Genomic DNA, 15,177 nt, shown 5'->3' with positions numbered 1-15,177 from the left:
ACAGTATTTAGTGTGAAACTCTTATCAGCTGTATACTCAGGCTACTACGTTATTGCAGATATTTCCACATTCACACCTCTAACCCTTTTTGGGATCATAAATACTTAAGAGAAGTGAGTTTGCATGTGGTGCAGCTCTCTAAAATAAATGTTTAACACAAATTGCCCTGCTTGAAGTGGTATTTTATATAGATGAATTCATAGTTTGCTGCTATCAAAATAGATAAAGAGGTACATTACATAAACTGTATCTTTTATGAGACCAAAGGTTACTACATTGAACTGTGTTCGCTATTTTTTATTGCAATGAGTTTAATGATATGCTACGCCATTTAGTGGACACATTGGATCCTCTTATGTTGAAGTGAATCAATCACAGCTGCAAAATTATCATTCACCATATTAGTTATCATATCTATTCACCCGCTTATTTATTTTATCTAAATGTGTTTTTTTTAGTTAAATATCCAGTTTATTGTTTAATTTCCATATTGTATAACTCATCAGCCAGAAAAGCAATTTAATGTCACTACAGTTGAAACATGCAGTAATGTGAGCAAATGCAACAACAACAACAACAACAAAAAATCTCATTTCATTTACCAACAACTCACACACCAGTAAATTGTACAAAGTAATATGATAAATATGTACAAGTGGAACTGAATTAATGAAGATAAAGGTTTTTCTTTTTTTTCTTCTTTTTTTTTACCACATATGGCAAATTCAAGATGGAAGCGTTTTTCCAACAAGGGGAAAAGAAAAAATAAAAGAAAATAAAAAAGGTTGATCTCGCAATTCTGAGCTATGTACTTAAAATTCAGAGAAAACTGACATAATATATAAATTCTGACTTTTTTTTTAGAATTGCAAGAGAAAAAGTCGCAATTACCATTTTTTTTTTTTTTTTAATCCTGTGGTGGAAACAAGCTTCCATAATTCACACATTTAAAACGGCATTCAAACAATAAATTAAATAAGATTATGACAGGTTATTTATGTTGAACATAGTATAAATAAGTAAAATTTGCTAGCGGAGTTAAATTAGAACAAGGAAGAAACCGAAGACACCGAATCGCATCGTTTAGGTCTGTTTCATACAGAGTGGTAAGAGTCTCTGTACATACTGAGTTAAACTGGCTTTCCATTGAAGTGAATCTCATCTGAGTTTCACTTGTACTCTCATTCATTGCTTTGGTGCCACTCTTCCATATTTCCCGCACCCCCCTCCCACCATTCATCTGTTACTGTCTCCTCCAACGGTTTGGGGGTCTCTCCTTGGTTTCTGCAGCCGCTTCTACCTTGGCTTCCCGTTTCTCTGCCAGACTGCTGAGCAAAGCCGGCAGCTCATCTGTGATGGCCTTCTCGATCTTCTCCAGCAGGCATCCGTCTGACCAGCTGCAGTATGAGGAGAGGAGCTTAAAGCCGCTGGGAGGATTGACTCCGAAGAAGTCCCGATAGGCCTCCGGTTCTGGCAAGTCGAACTTACTCACATTGGTCTTGGCCAGAATGGACTTGAAGATGTAGAATTTGTCAGGGTCGCTCACAATATCGTTGAAGACCTCATGAGGGTCACTAAACCAGCCCAGCTTCTCATAGTAGGTCTGCAGGTAGCGGTCGACCAGGAGGGCGTGGATGCGCACACGGATGCCGTGCTGCCGGATGAAGGCGATTTTGTTTTCCAGCCGGTTTTCGATGACCTGATTTAGGTCCTCCAGCAGAGAGATCTCCTCACGCTTAAACAAATCTCTGTTGGTGTCAGGAGCGTAATCCTGCGGCCAAAATGAGCTCACGTAGACACGTGGTGGCTCTGTCACGTTAATCAGGGGTGCCATGCTCCAGAAGAGGGCACCGTACACGCGCATTAGGTCCTGGGTGGTTAAACTGTCAGCCTTGTTGAGGATGATTCGGATCTGTGACTCGCGTCCCTTCATCTGTCTAAACAGCATTTCTAGTTCTAAACCGACGTCCAGTTTGGTCGGGTCAAACACCAGGAAGATGAGATCAGCACGATCGATAAACCACTGGCACACTTCACTGTAGGGGTACCCTGAAGGACAACAAGAACACAGATGCGCATCAAGTTTTATTATCTTTTAGAGTTCAAACTGATTTTTATTCAGAACTGGCTTCTGGTTTCATCTGCCAATGCTTGGAGAATACTGTACTAAAATACTAAACAACTACATATTCAGTGGTGCTGATATATTTATATTTTATTAATAAATTAATATAAGTATTTTTAGCATCATTACTCCAGGTTTCACTGTCACATGATCTTTCAGAAATCATTCAGATATGATGAACTGCTGCTTAAGATACACTTTCTTATTATTATTATTATTATTATGAGTGTTGAAAGCATAAGCAATTTTAATTTTTTGTGGGAACTATCCCTTTCATGTTATTGTAAACTTCAGAATTCTAAGCATTTGTTTGAAATAGAAATCTTCTGTAGCATTATCAGTGTTCAGTATTGCTGTTAAAGCCAATTACTGGATTGCATTCAAACTCTGAAAAGTCGTTCAAATGCCCTGTGTGTACACACACACACACACACTCTTTGCAAGAATTGTTATGAATGCATTTTGATTCAAAATGTGGGTCACACTTTATTTCAAGGTCCCATTTTCACTATTAACTACAACGTTTGCCTTAAATTACTACTTTTTAATAATAGTAAGTAAGGTAGTTGTGAAGTTTAGGTATTGGAGATGTAGAATATGGTCTTTATAAATACTCAAAAAACAGCCAGTATGCTAGTAAAATGCACGTTATTAAGCAAGTAGTTAATAGGAAATTAATAAAAAGTTGAATTAATCAATAATAAATGAAAGTGTTAAAGTCAAAAATTTGTTCATGAAATTTCACTTCCTTTCCAAGTATTTATTCCTTAAACTGTGGAGCGTCAGAGGCTATGAGATAACCTAGACTGTGTATCTATATTCAGTTCATGTTCAGAAGCGCATGTTGTCTGATTGTCCTCTTGCACGTACCAAACTCAAACAAAGTCTTTGTGAATGGTGTATTCTCACCTCTCTCTTGTTGTTTGCGGTTCTCGATGATTCCAGGTGTGTCCACAAAGGTGACACGCTCCAGGAGTTTGTGCGGCATCTCGATTCCCACCAGCTTTTCCAGAAACCCCTGACCGAACCTCTCTAGCGGTGAGAAAGAGCGGGAACTGTCTGCCGCCATGACAATGCCCTCAATGGTGCGAAACTTCTCACCGTGCATCAGTACAGTGTACTCCGACGTTGTGGGCTCAGCCCCTGAGAGAAAGCAAAAGAGAGTTAGATGAAGGAACAAAGGAGGACTACATTTGATTTTGCAATCATTAATTTGAAGATGGATGGTTTACCAGTGTAAAGCTGTTGTGAAGTGTCATCGAGACCTAGAAGATAATTGATCATGGAAGACTTGCCAACGCTCCAAGGACCCAGGAACAAGACCATGGGCTTAGAGGTGATCTCTGCATCTGACAAATGTGAAGAAAAGACAGTGTTCAGCTAAGTATGGGATCCTTTTCTTGGTAGAAGAGCAGTAGCCTGGAGTGATGTTGTAAAACTGAACCCAAAATCCAAAGACCTTACCTGACACTTCATGCTGCCGGAGCTCATTGTATTTGTAGGCCTTGTCCATGGGTTTAATTGCAGTGTTGTAGACATGCTGCAGCTTCCTCAGAGCATCTACGAGAGGTAGAGTTGATGAAATTGTGATAGAAACTGACTCATTCTGCCACCATTTGGGGATTTTGGTGAAGCTAAAATGTGACTGATTAATGAAATAACTGGCATCATATAATACATACTGCATAGCCCTGAAAGGCTGTACTTTTATATATATTTTTTGTATTTTCAATATATGACTCACCGACGAATTCCCGTGAAGGTTCAGCTGTTGCCAGACGCAGCGTCTCTTCGATGTGAGACTGATCTCTTTTGGTAGGACCTGAGGGGGTTGTTTTCTCCACTGCCAGAGAAAAAAACAGCATAAAACATGAAGCTCTTATAATAACATCTTCTTGTAGACCCACAAAACAAGCTTTTAATCATTTTGCAGTTTCAACTTGTTTTTTCTAAACACTATTTTTAAAACGTAGCTTACATTTTACTTTCTAGGTAATAACTCTTTGGTGTTTATTCTATGGACATATTTTTTTATTTGTTTTTATGTACTGTACATATATTCTTCCTATAATATCTCTGAGGAAGGGAGCTGCATCTATATTTACACTAGAATCGCAATCACATTGGACTTATTTTTGCCAAGGCTTATTTCTGTTCGGTTATTTTGGTGATGGGTTTATTCCTGTGCCACCTTCGACCAAAGTTACCAGGTGGAGAAGCGTGAGGAACTGACTTTTACAGTGTCCTCTTCTGCCCCCTGGTGACGAGACAACTAAAAAGTTCCTTCTCTCTGGTTATTTACACTGTAATGGAGTTTAACCAGAGGCTTTATGAGGATTCTGAAGCTTTTAAATATATTATACTTTAGATTAGTATAAAGATGCAGTCACAATATCAATTTGTTTTTCCTCAGACGGAAGTCACTTTTAAACCAAGCAGCTTACATTCTGCTGGCGAAAGGCAAATTTACGAGGCCGAGTTGAACATGAGGAAAATCTGTCCTCATACTTAATTCCTTATTACATGGATTCGTATTTAAGTGGATATCATGCATGTAATTTCGCTAGAGGTGCCATCACATTTAACATTGTTTAGGTGTGCGAAATCTAGAACTTGCGATTTTCTAAAATATCTTCGCAAATGATTCTAATTCGACAATGATCTTGTTTTTAAATGTCCAGTACCATTTATGCCGACTGAATCCTATTGTACCTTTCGCAGAGGCTTTGGTTGCTGGTACATCATCTGACACTTCTTGCACTGTTGTTTGTTCAGCAGGTGCAGAAACGTCTTCTTGAACCTGTTCAAGAGTTGGTTCCACAAGCTCTACACTTTCCTCTTGTGCTACTTCAACAACATCTGCAACTAGTTCCTCAGCTGCTACCGCTTCCACCATTTCTTCAAAGGCTTCTGGTTCTTCAACAGATTGTTCTTCTTCCACAACCTCAGGAGCTCCTTCTTCCTCTGTTACAACTTCCTCTTCTTCAGCCTCTTCCTCTGTTACTTCTTCTGATCTCTCTTCCACTGGCTCATCAGTCTGAAGAACTTCCTCTTCCTCAATTACCTCCTCCTCAGTCTGAGCAAGTTCCTCTTCTTCACCTGCTTCATCTTCAGTCTGAAGAACCTCCTCTTCCTCAACTACCTCCCCCTCAGTCTGAGCAAGTTCCTCTTCTTCACCTGCTTCATCTTCAGTCTGAAGAACCTCCTCTTCCTCAACTACCTCCTCCTCAGTCTGAGCAAGTTCCTCTTCTTCACCTGCTTCATCTTCAGTCTGAAGAACCTCTTCTTCCTCAACTACCTCCTCCTCAGTCTGAGAAAGTTCCTCTTCTTCACCTGCTTCATCTTCAGTCTGAAGAACTTCTTCTTCCTCAACTACCTCCTCCTCAGTCTGAGAAAGTTCCTCTTCTTCACCTGCTTCATCTTCAGTCTGAAGAACCTCTTCTTCCTCAACTACCTCCTCCTCAGTCTGAGAAAGTTCCTCTTCTTCACCTGCTTCATCTTCAGTCTGAAGAACCTCCTCTTCCTCAACTATCTCCTCATGGGTCTGAGAATCTTCCTCGTCGTCTTCTTCCACAGATTCCTCATCAACTAATTGTGACTCTACATCACTGTCTACCTCTGAGATCTCCTCCACCTTCACATCTTCACGTGCCTCCTCAAGAACTTCCTCCTCCACCGCTTCATTAGATTCATCTAACTCAACTTCTGCCTCTTCTTCAGCTGCCTCCTCTTCAAATATCTCTTCGGAAGAGGTCTCCTCTTGATTCAACTCTTCAGATTTCTCTTCTGAAGCAACCTCTTCCTCTTGATCCTCAGAGCTGACATCTTCTTCCGTGGTGTCAATGTGTGCACCAGTGCCACAGGGTTGGCACACAGGTCTGTTTGGTGCAGGAGTGTCATTGGAGGAGCTTTGGCTTAGATCCTCTGTGCCATCACAGCAGTTGAACAGCTCGCCTTCAGACTTCAGCTGGAATGGCACAAGCGGCTCACTCTCAGACTCCACTGCATCTGTGGAAGAAAAACTATAATATTAACCAAAATGTGATGGGCTATAACTCTGCACATTTACACAGAATGAAGCATGAATCATAAGAATCATTACCACAACACCATGAACACCAAAACCTAAAAATAGTGTTTAAATAATTTTTGCGAAGACTCATGGCCCAAGCTCCTGTGCATGTGCAACCTGACTCCAAACGAATCGCTCCTGTGCATGTGCAACCTCTGACTCCAAACGAATTGCTAGTGTGCAACCTCTGACTCCAAATGAATCGCTAGTGTGCAACCTCTGACTCCAAATGAATCGCTTTAACTGTGCAACCTCTGGATTCAAACAAATCACTACTGTGCATGTGCAACCTCTGACTCCAAACAAATCGCTAGTGTGCAACCTCTGACTCCAAACGAATCGCTCCTGTGCAACCTCTGGATTCAAACGAATCACTACTGTGCATGTGCAACCTCTGACTCCAAACAAATCGCTAGTGTGCTACCTCTGACTTCAAACAAATCGCTCCTGTGCATGTGCAACCTCTGACTCCAAACGAATCGCTAGTGTGCAAGACTCAGACTCTAAGTGACGTAATTTTTGAAAGATGACAGCGGCCATATACTGAGGTTTTGGCTTCACTTTTCTATAGTGGAACGAAGTAGATATTCTTTGTCCATTTTTTTTACACTCTATGCTTCCACATGATACCCCTGAAGAAAAGCATCTCACACTGCAGGTATATAACATAAGCATAGGATTCTGTGTTGGAGATAGTATCATCTACAACAGGGGTATCCATTCCTGCTCCTGGAGCTCTGCCATCTTTTAGAGTTTGGTGAAAACCCTGCTCCAACACACCATTCTGTAATCATAAAGTGTTTATAAAGGTCTTAATTAGCTGGTTCATATGTCTTTGATTAGGGTTAGAGCTGAACTTTGCAGGAAATGAGATCTCTAGGAACAGGACTTGACTCCCCTGATCTAACATCACTCAAGTAAGTGAAATAAAACCATGGTTACAATCCTCAATCAAACCTAGTTTAACATGGTGTAGCTGCAATAGCTGAATTTGAACAATGTGATTTGGTGGTAGAGCTGCTGTTGGCACAAATGTGCGAGTCTATGGCGATGACCCATCTCTGTGATTCATACGGCGATGAATGCTCTTGATGAGAGCTAAATGATTTCATGTGAATCACATCCTGAAATAGGGAGCAGAGCTGGCAGGAGAAGAGAATGCCAAGTCCTTTCTGTTCATGTGGATCATCAGAGCAAGGTTGATTTTTCATACTGTCCTCTGAGTGCTAGCATGTTTAAGGTGTTAGCATGGCATCTTTGTACCAGGTTTCAACCTCTAGTTTTAATGTCAAATGCTTCCATTGAAAAGTGCAGCTCAGCTTTAAAGCAATTAATGGCGCATTAATTAGTTTGCCAGTAAAACTTTTGCAGATTGAAGTGTTTTCTGTACACAGATATTTCATTGACCTACAAAATGGGATCTATTTAAAAATTTTAAAAATGCACATTCAATACCACTTTTTTTTTACTTAATGCTAAATTACGATCAGGGCCCGCCCTGACCAATTTGCTGCCTGGCGCCCCATGCATCACAGCCCATTTCACCCTGTCATTGTGTTCATGATTTAGCATATATATATATATATATATATATATATATATATATATACACACACACACACACACATTACAGCAGAACTGTTTCCAACATTCATAATAAATCAGAATATTAGAATGATTTCTAAAGGATCATGTGATAGACCGGATGTCACATGTGACACTGAAGAATGGAGTAATGATGCTGAAAATTCAGCTTTGCATCACAGAAATAAATGATAATTTAAAGTATAATAAATTGAAAACAAATTATTTTAAATTGTAATAATATATCACAATATTACATTTTTTTCTGTATTTTTGATCAAATAAATGCAGGCTTGATGAGCAGAAGAAACTTCTTTCAAAAACATTAAAAATAGTAATGTTTCCAAACTTTTGGCCTGTACTGTATCCCCCCAAAACTGCACAACTGTAGAGTAAAACATTAATAAAAAAGTGATAATAAAAAATGCGTCTTAAAACTGACATGATTGTACAAAATCACAGTCTGGGGACTCAGAACTCAGAACAACTGCTAACATTAAGTTTAAGGTAAAATTAACTGCCATGAAATTATAGTATCTTACTTCTATGCAATAAATTGTTCTTTCACTACATCTCTTTACCTCTGTCTTTATCCTCTTCTCTTCTTTTTGGCACTGTATCTATCGCAGACTATGCTCATTTATAATGTGTCATGTAAATTCGGCCTTCCGTCACAATCAGGAAACTTTCACCGTGTCTAGAACTGGCGCGAGCTGCCAGGCCCGTTTCTACGAGCTGTGTGTTAACGAAAGCAGTGCTGTCTACATTAGATGCGGCGTCGGGCACGCTACACAACAAATTACCAACAACTGATCGTGCGCGCGCTCTGTTTCTGACTCACTTCAAGCACTCGATGGGCTGGGGAAGATTGAAGAGCCGGACTTTTTTTTTTTCTTTTTTTTTTTGCTTTATTTGGTAGTATTTCGAATTAATGGTTTTTAAATAGTAGCCTATTATAAAAAAAATATGTAAAAAAAAAAAAAAAAAAAATCACTCGTTCACTCATTCTGGCGCCCTATGGATGAGTGGCGCCCTTAGCATTTGCCTATACCGCCCATGCCGCGGGCCGGCCCTGATTACGATCAAATGATAAACCCTCAGTTGATTTAGCCATACATTTACACAACAGTTCAACAACATACTGACAGCAGAGGGCACCAGTGTCTATAGTTAGTTCAGATACACCTATTCTTCCACCTTTGCCATTTAACTAGTAAAAATGCTCTCTGACAAGCTTATGTATTCCTTAGGAGTTTCTAAATAATTGGGTTGGCTCTAGTCAGCGTAAATGCAATATATATATATCTTTGCACACTTACACACATGCTCAGGAGAGCTGTATTTAGGCCAAAGTCATAGTGCAAGAGTGTCATCAACGTAGCCATGAATCATTCAGAAGGCCTAAGGCCATGTTACTGTGGTATGAGTTACTCTTTATTACAGGCTTGCTGTGTTCACTGGTCCAGGATTATGGTTACATAACTATCACAACACTAATATGATGTAAAGTCATTTATTAGACCTTGCAACTTCGTTTTTTTAAATGTCACTGAAATAGAAAAGTGTTGTACTATGTTACAGCTCATTCTGTTCCATATCATATTCTACCATGTTGATTTAATTAAATTAGAGCCTGCTCTAGTGGTAAGAAGAGCAGCAATGCTGCGCTCTCCAAGGACCATCTCTATATCCACTCAGGTATTGAATTGTAGACAGTGGCTGGGGAGCTTTTGGTCGCAGTGCAGAAGGAATCTTTGTGTGTATTATTATTCCAGTGTCTCAGGTGGCTCTTGTTGAAGTAATGCCACCAGTACTGGTAAGTTACCCCAGAATGAAGCCAACCATCCATATTTGATAATATAAGATCATCTGCATTTTTCTAAGTGACATAGACCAGCCCCTTCCCCCTTCCACCACGTGTACTGAGGTGAGGACAGAAACAGACAGGTGCTTGATCCCAAGTCCTAGGTCTTCATGACACAAATAGCCTACGCTGAGAAGAGTTCCTCCGCTTTTATCTACTAAAATTGTAATAGTTGTCTTCCGTTTATTTCTGATAGCAGTGACTGTCAAACCACTTTTTTATGTGGTTGTGTAGAGGAGTGATTTATCAAAGATAGCTGTGGTCACTAAGCAAAATTTATCTAAGGACTCTTCCTCTCTGGAAAAAAGAACACTACAGAATGCATTTCATGATATTCATTTTTCGTTATGTTTCCAGTGCAGATAAAACACCAAAATACTGTGAACATGCTCCCACCATTCAGTGCAATCAATGTAGACCAATCCACCACCATATGATTAATGTGTTCTGGTTCTTCTTAGGGAATCAAAAACATACAATGTGTATGACTCTCAGGAGCCAGGCTTTTTTTTTTTTTTTTGTGAATCGATTCATGATTTGACCAGAAGTCTGATTCTCAAATCAATGACTCTTACAAGCCAGTTCTTTTAGTGAATCGATTCATTTGACCAGTGAAATCTGATGCTCGAGTGAATGACTCTTACGGGCAGGCTCTTTTTAGTGTATCGAATTATAAATTTACCAGTGAAGAATAACTCTCGAGTGAATGATTCTTGAAAGATCTTTTTTTTTTTTGTGTGAATCGATTCATTTGATCACTGAAGTCTGACGCTCGAGTGAATGACTCTTACGGGCAGGCTCTTTTTAGTGTATCGAATTATAAATTTACCAGTGAAATCTGATTCTGAGGTGCATGACTCATATGAGCCGGTTCTTTTTAGAGAATCGATTCATCATTTTACCAGTGAAGTCTGATGCTTGAGTGAATGACTCTCAGGAGCCAGTTCTTTTAGTGAATCGATTCATTTGACCAGTGAAGTCTGATGCTTGAGTGAATGACTCTTACGGGCAGGCTCTTTTTAGTGTATTGAATTATAAATTTACCAGTGAAATCTGATTCTGAGGTGCATGACTCATATGAGGCGGTTCTTTTTAGAGAATCGATTCATCATTTTACCAGTGAAGTCTGATGCTTGAGTGAATGACTCTTAGGAGCCAGTTCTTTTAGTGAATCGACTCATTTGACCAGTGAAGTCTGAATCTTTAGTGATTGACTCTTAGCAGCCGGTTCTTTTAGTGAATCGATTCATTTGACCAGTGAAATCTGATGCTCGAGTGAATGACTCTTAGGAGCCAGTTCTTTTAGTGAATCGATTCATCATTTGACCAGTGAAGTCTGATGCTTGAGTGAATGACTCTAAGGAGCCAGTTCTTTTAGTGAATCAATTCATCATTTGACCAGTAAAGTATGACTCTCGAGTGAATGACACTTATGAGCCGATTAGCAACATTTATGAAATCCGATTTGTTTGTTTGTTTGTTTGTTTTACATTATTGATATGATCTCAGCACTGTATCTATTTTTCTTATATTTCAGTTCTTACAGATTTGCTTATTGACCATTTGTATTCCAACTTGTCTATTTGGTTCAACCCAATCTCATGAGAAACCATAACTATTGTACGCGGTGACGATTTAGTGTAAATTTGTACGATATGATTTAAGTAAATACATGTTTTTTTTTTTAGATAATTCAAAATAAAGCTGGAAAGTTAACCCCTAAAACTAATATGTTTGCAACAAATTTACCAAAATGTAAAACAGCAAAAAAATGTGTTGATTTGGTTTCATGTGTTTGTCTATGCATGGCTATTTTTATATTTTAATATACACCTAATGCATGTATTGTATGTACAATTTGCTGATGTAAGTGTTGTGTACATTTTATTTGTTTGTATAGCAACACGGTCTACTCTGGCCTGCGAGTAATGTCTGCGTACGATTGGCCGGTGTGACTGGACTGTAACAGGGAAAGCCCCAGTGCTAAAACAGGCCACGTACAGTAGCAAGGCAGGACAGAGGCTTTAAGTCCTTCTGTTAACATAATGGTTGCCCCTACAAGGCCTGCAAGACAGAAATAAAAAGTGATTGAGACCGTAGCGTTGTGACAGCAGCTGTGGACTGTAAGCGTATATGTGGATCGAGAGTACAAGGAGGCGTGTTAGCGGAGCCGTGAAGCATGACCACGCAACTGCTCGACGAACAGTGTCTGATTTCATGGTGCACTCAGACGCAGAGAGAGAACAAGAACAATGCAAGGACAGAGAAGGATCATACTTAAAGCCAAGCAGGAGGAAGCTGAGGATCACTGAAAGACACCAACAGTTTCCCTTACAGTTGATTGCAATTTTGACCCAAGGATTGCAGCTATCATCATATCATATCATATCATATCATATCATATCATATCATATCATATCATATCAGCTATCATATATATATATATATATATATATATATATATATATATATGTATATGTATGTGTGTGTGTATTAATAAGTATTTAAAAAATTGAAAATGCAATTCATACATTCAATAAATTTAATATACTTCTATGATGAGCATGTTTTTATAGTTCTAACTTAAAATTAATTTTTCAGGGTGATATAATAAAAGAATAAAGTGCTGTAGAGAAAGTGTATTAAGTATTTTAAAAAGTTTTATTTACCTACTAAAAAGATATGTATTTTATCAAAATGTTCGCACTTATTCATATTTGAGAATTATTTGTCTTCCAATTCAAAGTTATGTGTTGTTACTGATAAAGTCATGTGGTGCAACCAGCAAGCAGAAAAAATATATATTTTGAAAAAAATAGAAAATGAATGCGTGTCAAAGTCTAAATGTGACCCTAGACCACAAAACCAGTCTTAAGTCGCTGGGGTATATTTTTAGCAATAGCCAAAAAAACATGGTATGGGTCAAAATTATTGATTTTTCTTTTATGCCAAAAATCATTAAGAAAGTAAAGTAAAGATCATGTTCCATTAAGATATTTTGTACATTTCTTACCTTTATTATAACAAAACTTAATTTTTGTTTAGTAATATGCATAGCTAAGAATTCATTTGGACAACTTTAAAGGAGATTTTCTTAATTTTTTTTTTTTGCACACTCAGATTCCAGATTTTCAAATAGTTGTATCTCTGCCAAATATTGTTTGATCCTAACAAACCTTACATCAATTGAAATCTTATGCATTCAGCTTTCAGATTGTGTGTGAAACTAAGTTTCCAAAAATTGACACTTAAGACTGGTTTTGTGGTCCAGGGTCACAAATGTATTAAAAAAATTATGACAAGGCAAGGTTAGTTCAGGTCATGCGGTGCAACTCCCTAAAAAAATAATAAATCATGGTAATTGTAAAATTTGAATGAAAATATATCAACATTTTTTAAAAGCTATATGACTGACATGAATATAAAAAGTATATTTCAAGACATCACTATGCATTTTAAAGTGGAATTTTAAATTCTTTTTATTTTCTTTATCGTGGACACTCATCAGTCATGGACCTATAAAAGTGCGTGTTCATGATTAAGATGTACGAATGAATATTTTAGAATTATTTGAGATTGTTTATTTAATTGGAGTTTTAGTAATTGCTTGTGATTTGCCATTTTAATTAGTTTAGTAAATTTGTTTTAATGTATAGCCTAAAGTATATGCTTTTATTTATTTTTATCCCAGTTTTTAATACACCTTTAAACTAAATGAAAATAAGACATTTGCTTCCAACTAACAATATTTTATTAGTTTTTCCCCCCAATGGTTTTAGATATAATAATAATGTTATAAACTGGGCACAGCAAAAGAGAGCTCCCCTCTTCTATAAGACATTTTCATCCCTATCAGAAGTTATATTATTCAGCAGAGTAATTAGAAAGGAGGTCGTCTACACAAGCCCTGAAATCAACGAGAATGACTCCCAGAAACACTTCTGCCGGCTCTACACATACAGAAGATGTCATCCAGAAACTGAAACATGCTGTACTTGAGTGCACTTTAGTGAAGGAATCAAAGAACAATTTGACTAACTTACATCATTAATTTCATAAAAAACATTAAGACTAGAAACCCCACATTTTCCTACACATTCTGTAAAACACTTCTCCATACACAAACTATGAATACAAGCAGGCAGATGAATGGACGCCCGTCTGCACCAAGGACAAGCAATCTGATCTAGGACTTCAGACGCTTATCTCGAGGCCTAATACTCCCAGGCGAATACCCAATCATTGTTCCTAAAACCTTTAACTTCACACTTCAGCTGCGTACATGCAGAAGTCATAGTTCAGCAGTCCACCTGTGTTTTCTTACCTGCAGTGGCGAGCGCCAGAAGTGGCAGCAGGCAGCAGACGGGGAGGAAAAGCCTCATTTTGACTGCCAGGACTGTCCAGGACCCCTCTCAGGCTATATATACCACCTGAGGGAGGCGAGAGGGCATGCAGAGGGTCTAGGGGCGGGGCGGGGCGGCGCTCACGGACATCGGAGCACTTGCACAAGCGTCAGCACTGGGAGCAGCTGCCTTCTCCAATCAGATGGCCTTTAACCTTTGCCTATTTGTAACCGTTTCTGGGTAGCTGCTGGGTTTGATCATCTGTGGAGGAAGATTCAGTTGTTCACTCAGGGGGCCCAAATCTGAAAACATAAAGAACTGAAGGTGAATTTAATTTGAAAGACTGAAGGTGGTGAATTTAGTTTTAGTACCTCAGGTGACTAACAGGTGGCACACTTTTATTGACTAGACATATAAACTGTCAAGAAAAGTACTAAAAATACAAGTATTATCATGTTTGTTTGTTTTTTGTGGACATTTTAATGTGGTAATAAAATGTAGACCAATAGACCATTTGGATGTTTGCACACAGCGATGACGTTTTTGTGGGCGGAGCCAACTTGGTGGCAGAAAATGAAAGTTCTGCGGTAGCAGTCTATAGACGACACGGAATTAAAGAGCAAAAAATGTAATTTCCAATTCACATCTCAAAGTTCTATTTTTCTTGAAATTCCGAGTTTTTACCCCACAATTATGAGGAGAAAATTGTGAGTTATAATGGCAGAATTTGGCGATACAAACTTGCAATCGCGACTACAATCATATATGTTTAAATTGTCTATGTATATCTGGGGGTATATGTGGTCCATTAACAGAGCCTCTTGGAACTGAATTCTGGTATTTTGGGGCCTATGCTTGACACTTACCATTGGGGAGGAAAGGTTATACTCTGGGGTCTGGGTAGTGGTAGCCATAAATAATTATTCCGTCTCCAGTTACATTTGCAAGTTATGTAGATATATATTGTCTGTCAAATTCAGGTTTCATCAGTCCAGTCTGTGGCTTGCAATCATAAACATCTGCATTTAACTTTATAGTGCATCTTTGACAATGGTATGCTATAAAGATCCTTCACAAACAGCCTATAATCTGTGGAGGAAGATTCAATTGCTCATTTGAGGGACCAATTAAAACATAGACAAAAAATTTTTTTGGACCTCAGGTGACCTCCAGGTGTCTAAACTATCAA

At 38.5% G+C, this 15,177-nt stretch overlaps 1 protein-coding gene across 1 annotated transcript; it reads right to left on the bottom strand.

Moving 5' to 3' along the window:
* Positions 1–490: 490 nt before the first annotated feature.
* On the bottom strand, positions 491–14,211 carry LOC132160004 (sarcalumenin-like). The gene is made up of 7 exons (XM_059569698.1): positions 13,970–14,211; positions 4,838–6,133; positions 3,870–3,968; positions 3,590–3,685; positions 3,358–3,474; positions 3,035–3,268; positions 491–2,049 (listed from the first exon to the last, which is right to left on the bottom strand). Exons 1-7 carry the CDS (start codon positions 14,025–14,027, stop codon positions 1,244–1,246), a joined length of 2,706 nt encoding a protein of 901 aa, XP_059425681.1. The 5' UTR covers positions 14,028–14,211; the 3' UTR covers positions 491–1,243.
* Positions 14,212–15,177: the final 966 nt, after the last annotated feature.

This window comes from Carassius carassius, chromosome 16 (assembly GCF_963082965.1).
Source record: "Carassius carassius chromosome 16, fCarCar2.1, whole genome shotgun sequence".
Taxonomy (NCBI): Eukaryota; Metazoa; Chordata; class Actinopteri; order Cypriniformes; family Cyprinidae; genus Carassius; species Carassius carassius.
This window is presented reverse-complemented; position numbering and strand designations above follow the sequence as displayed.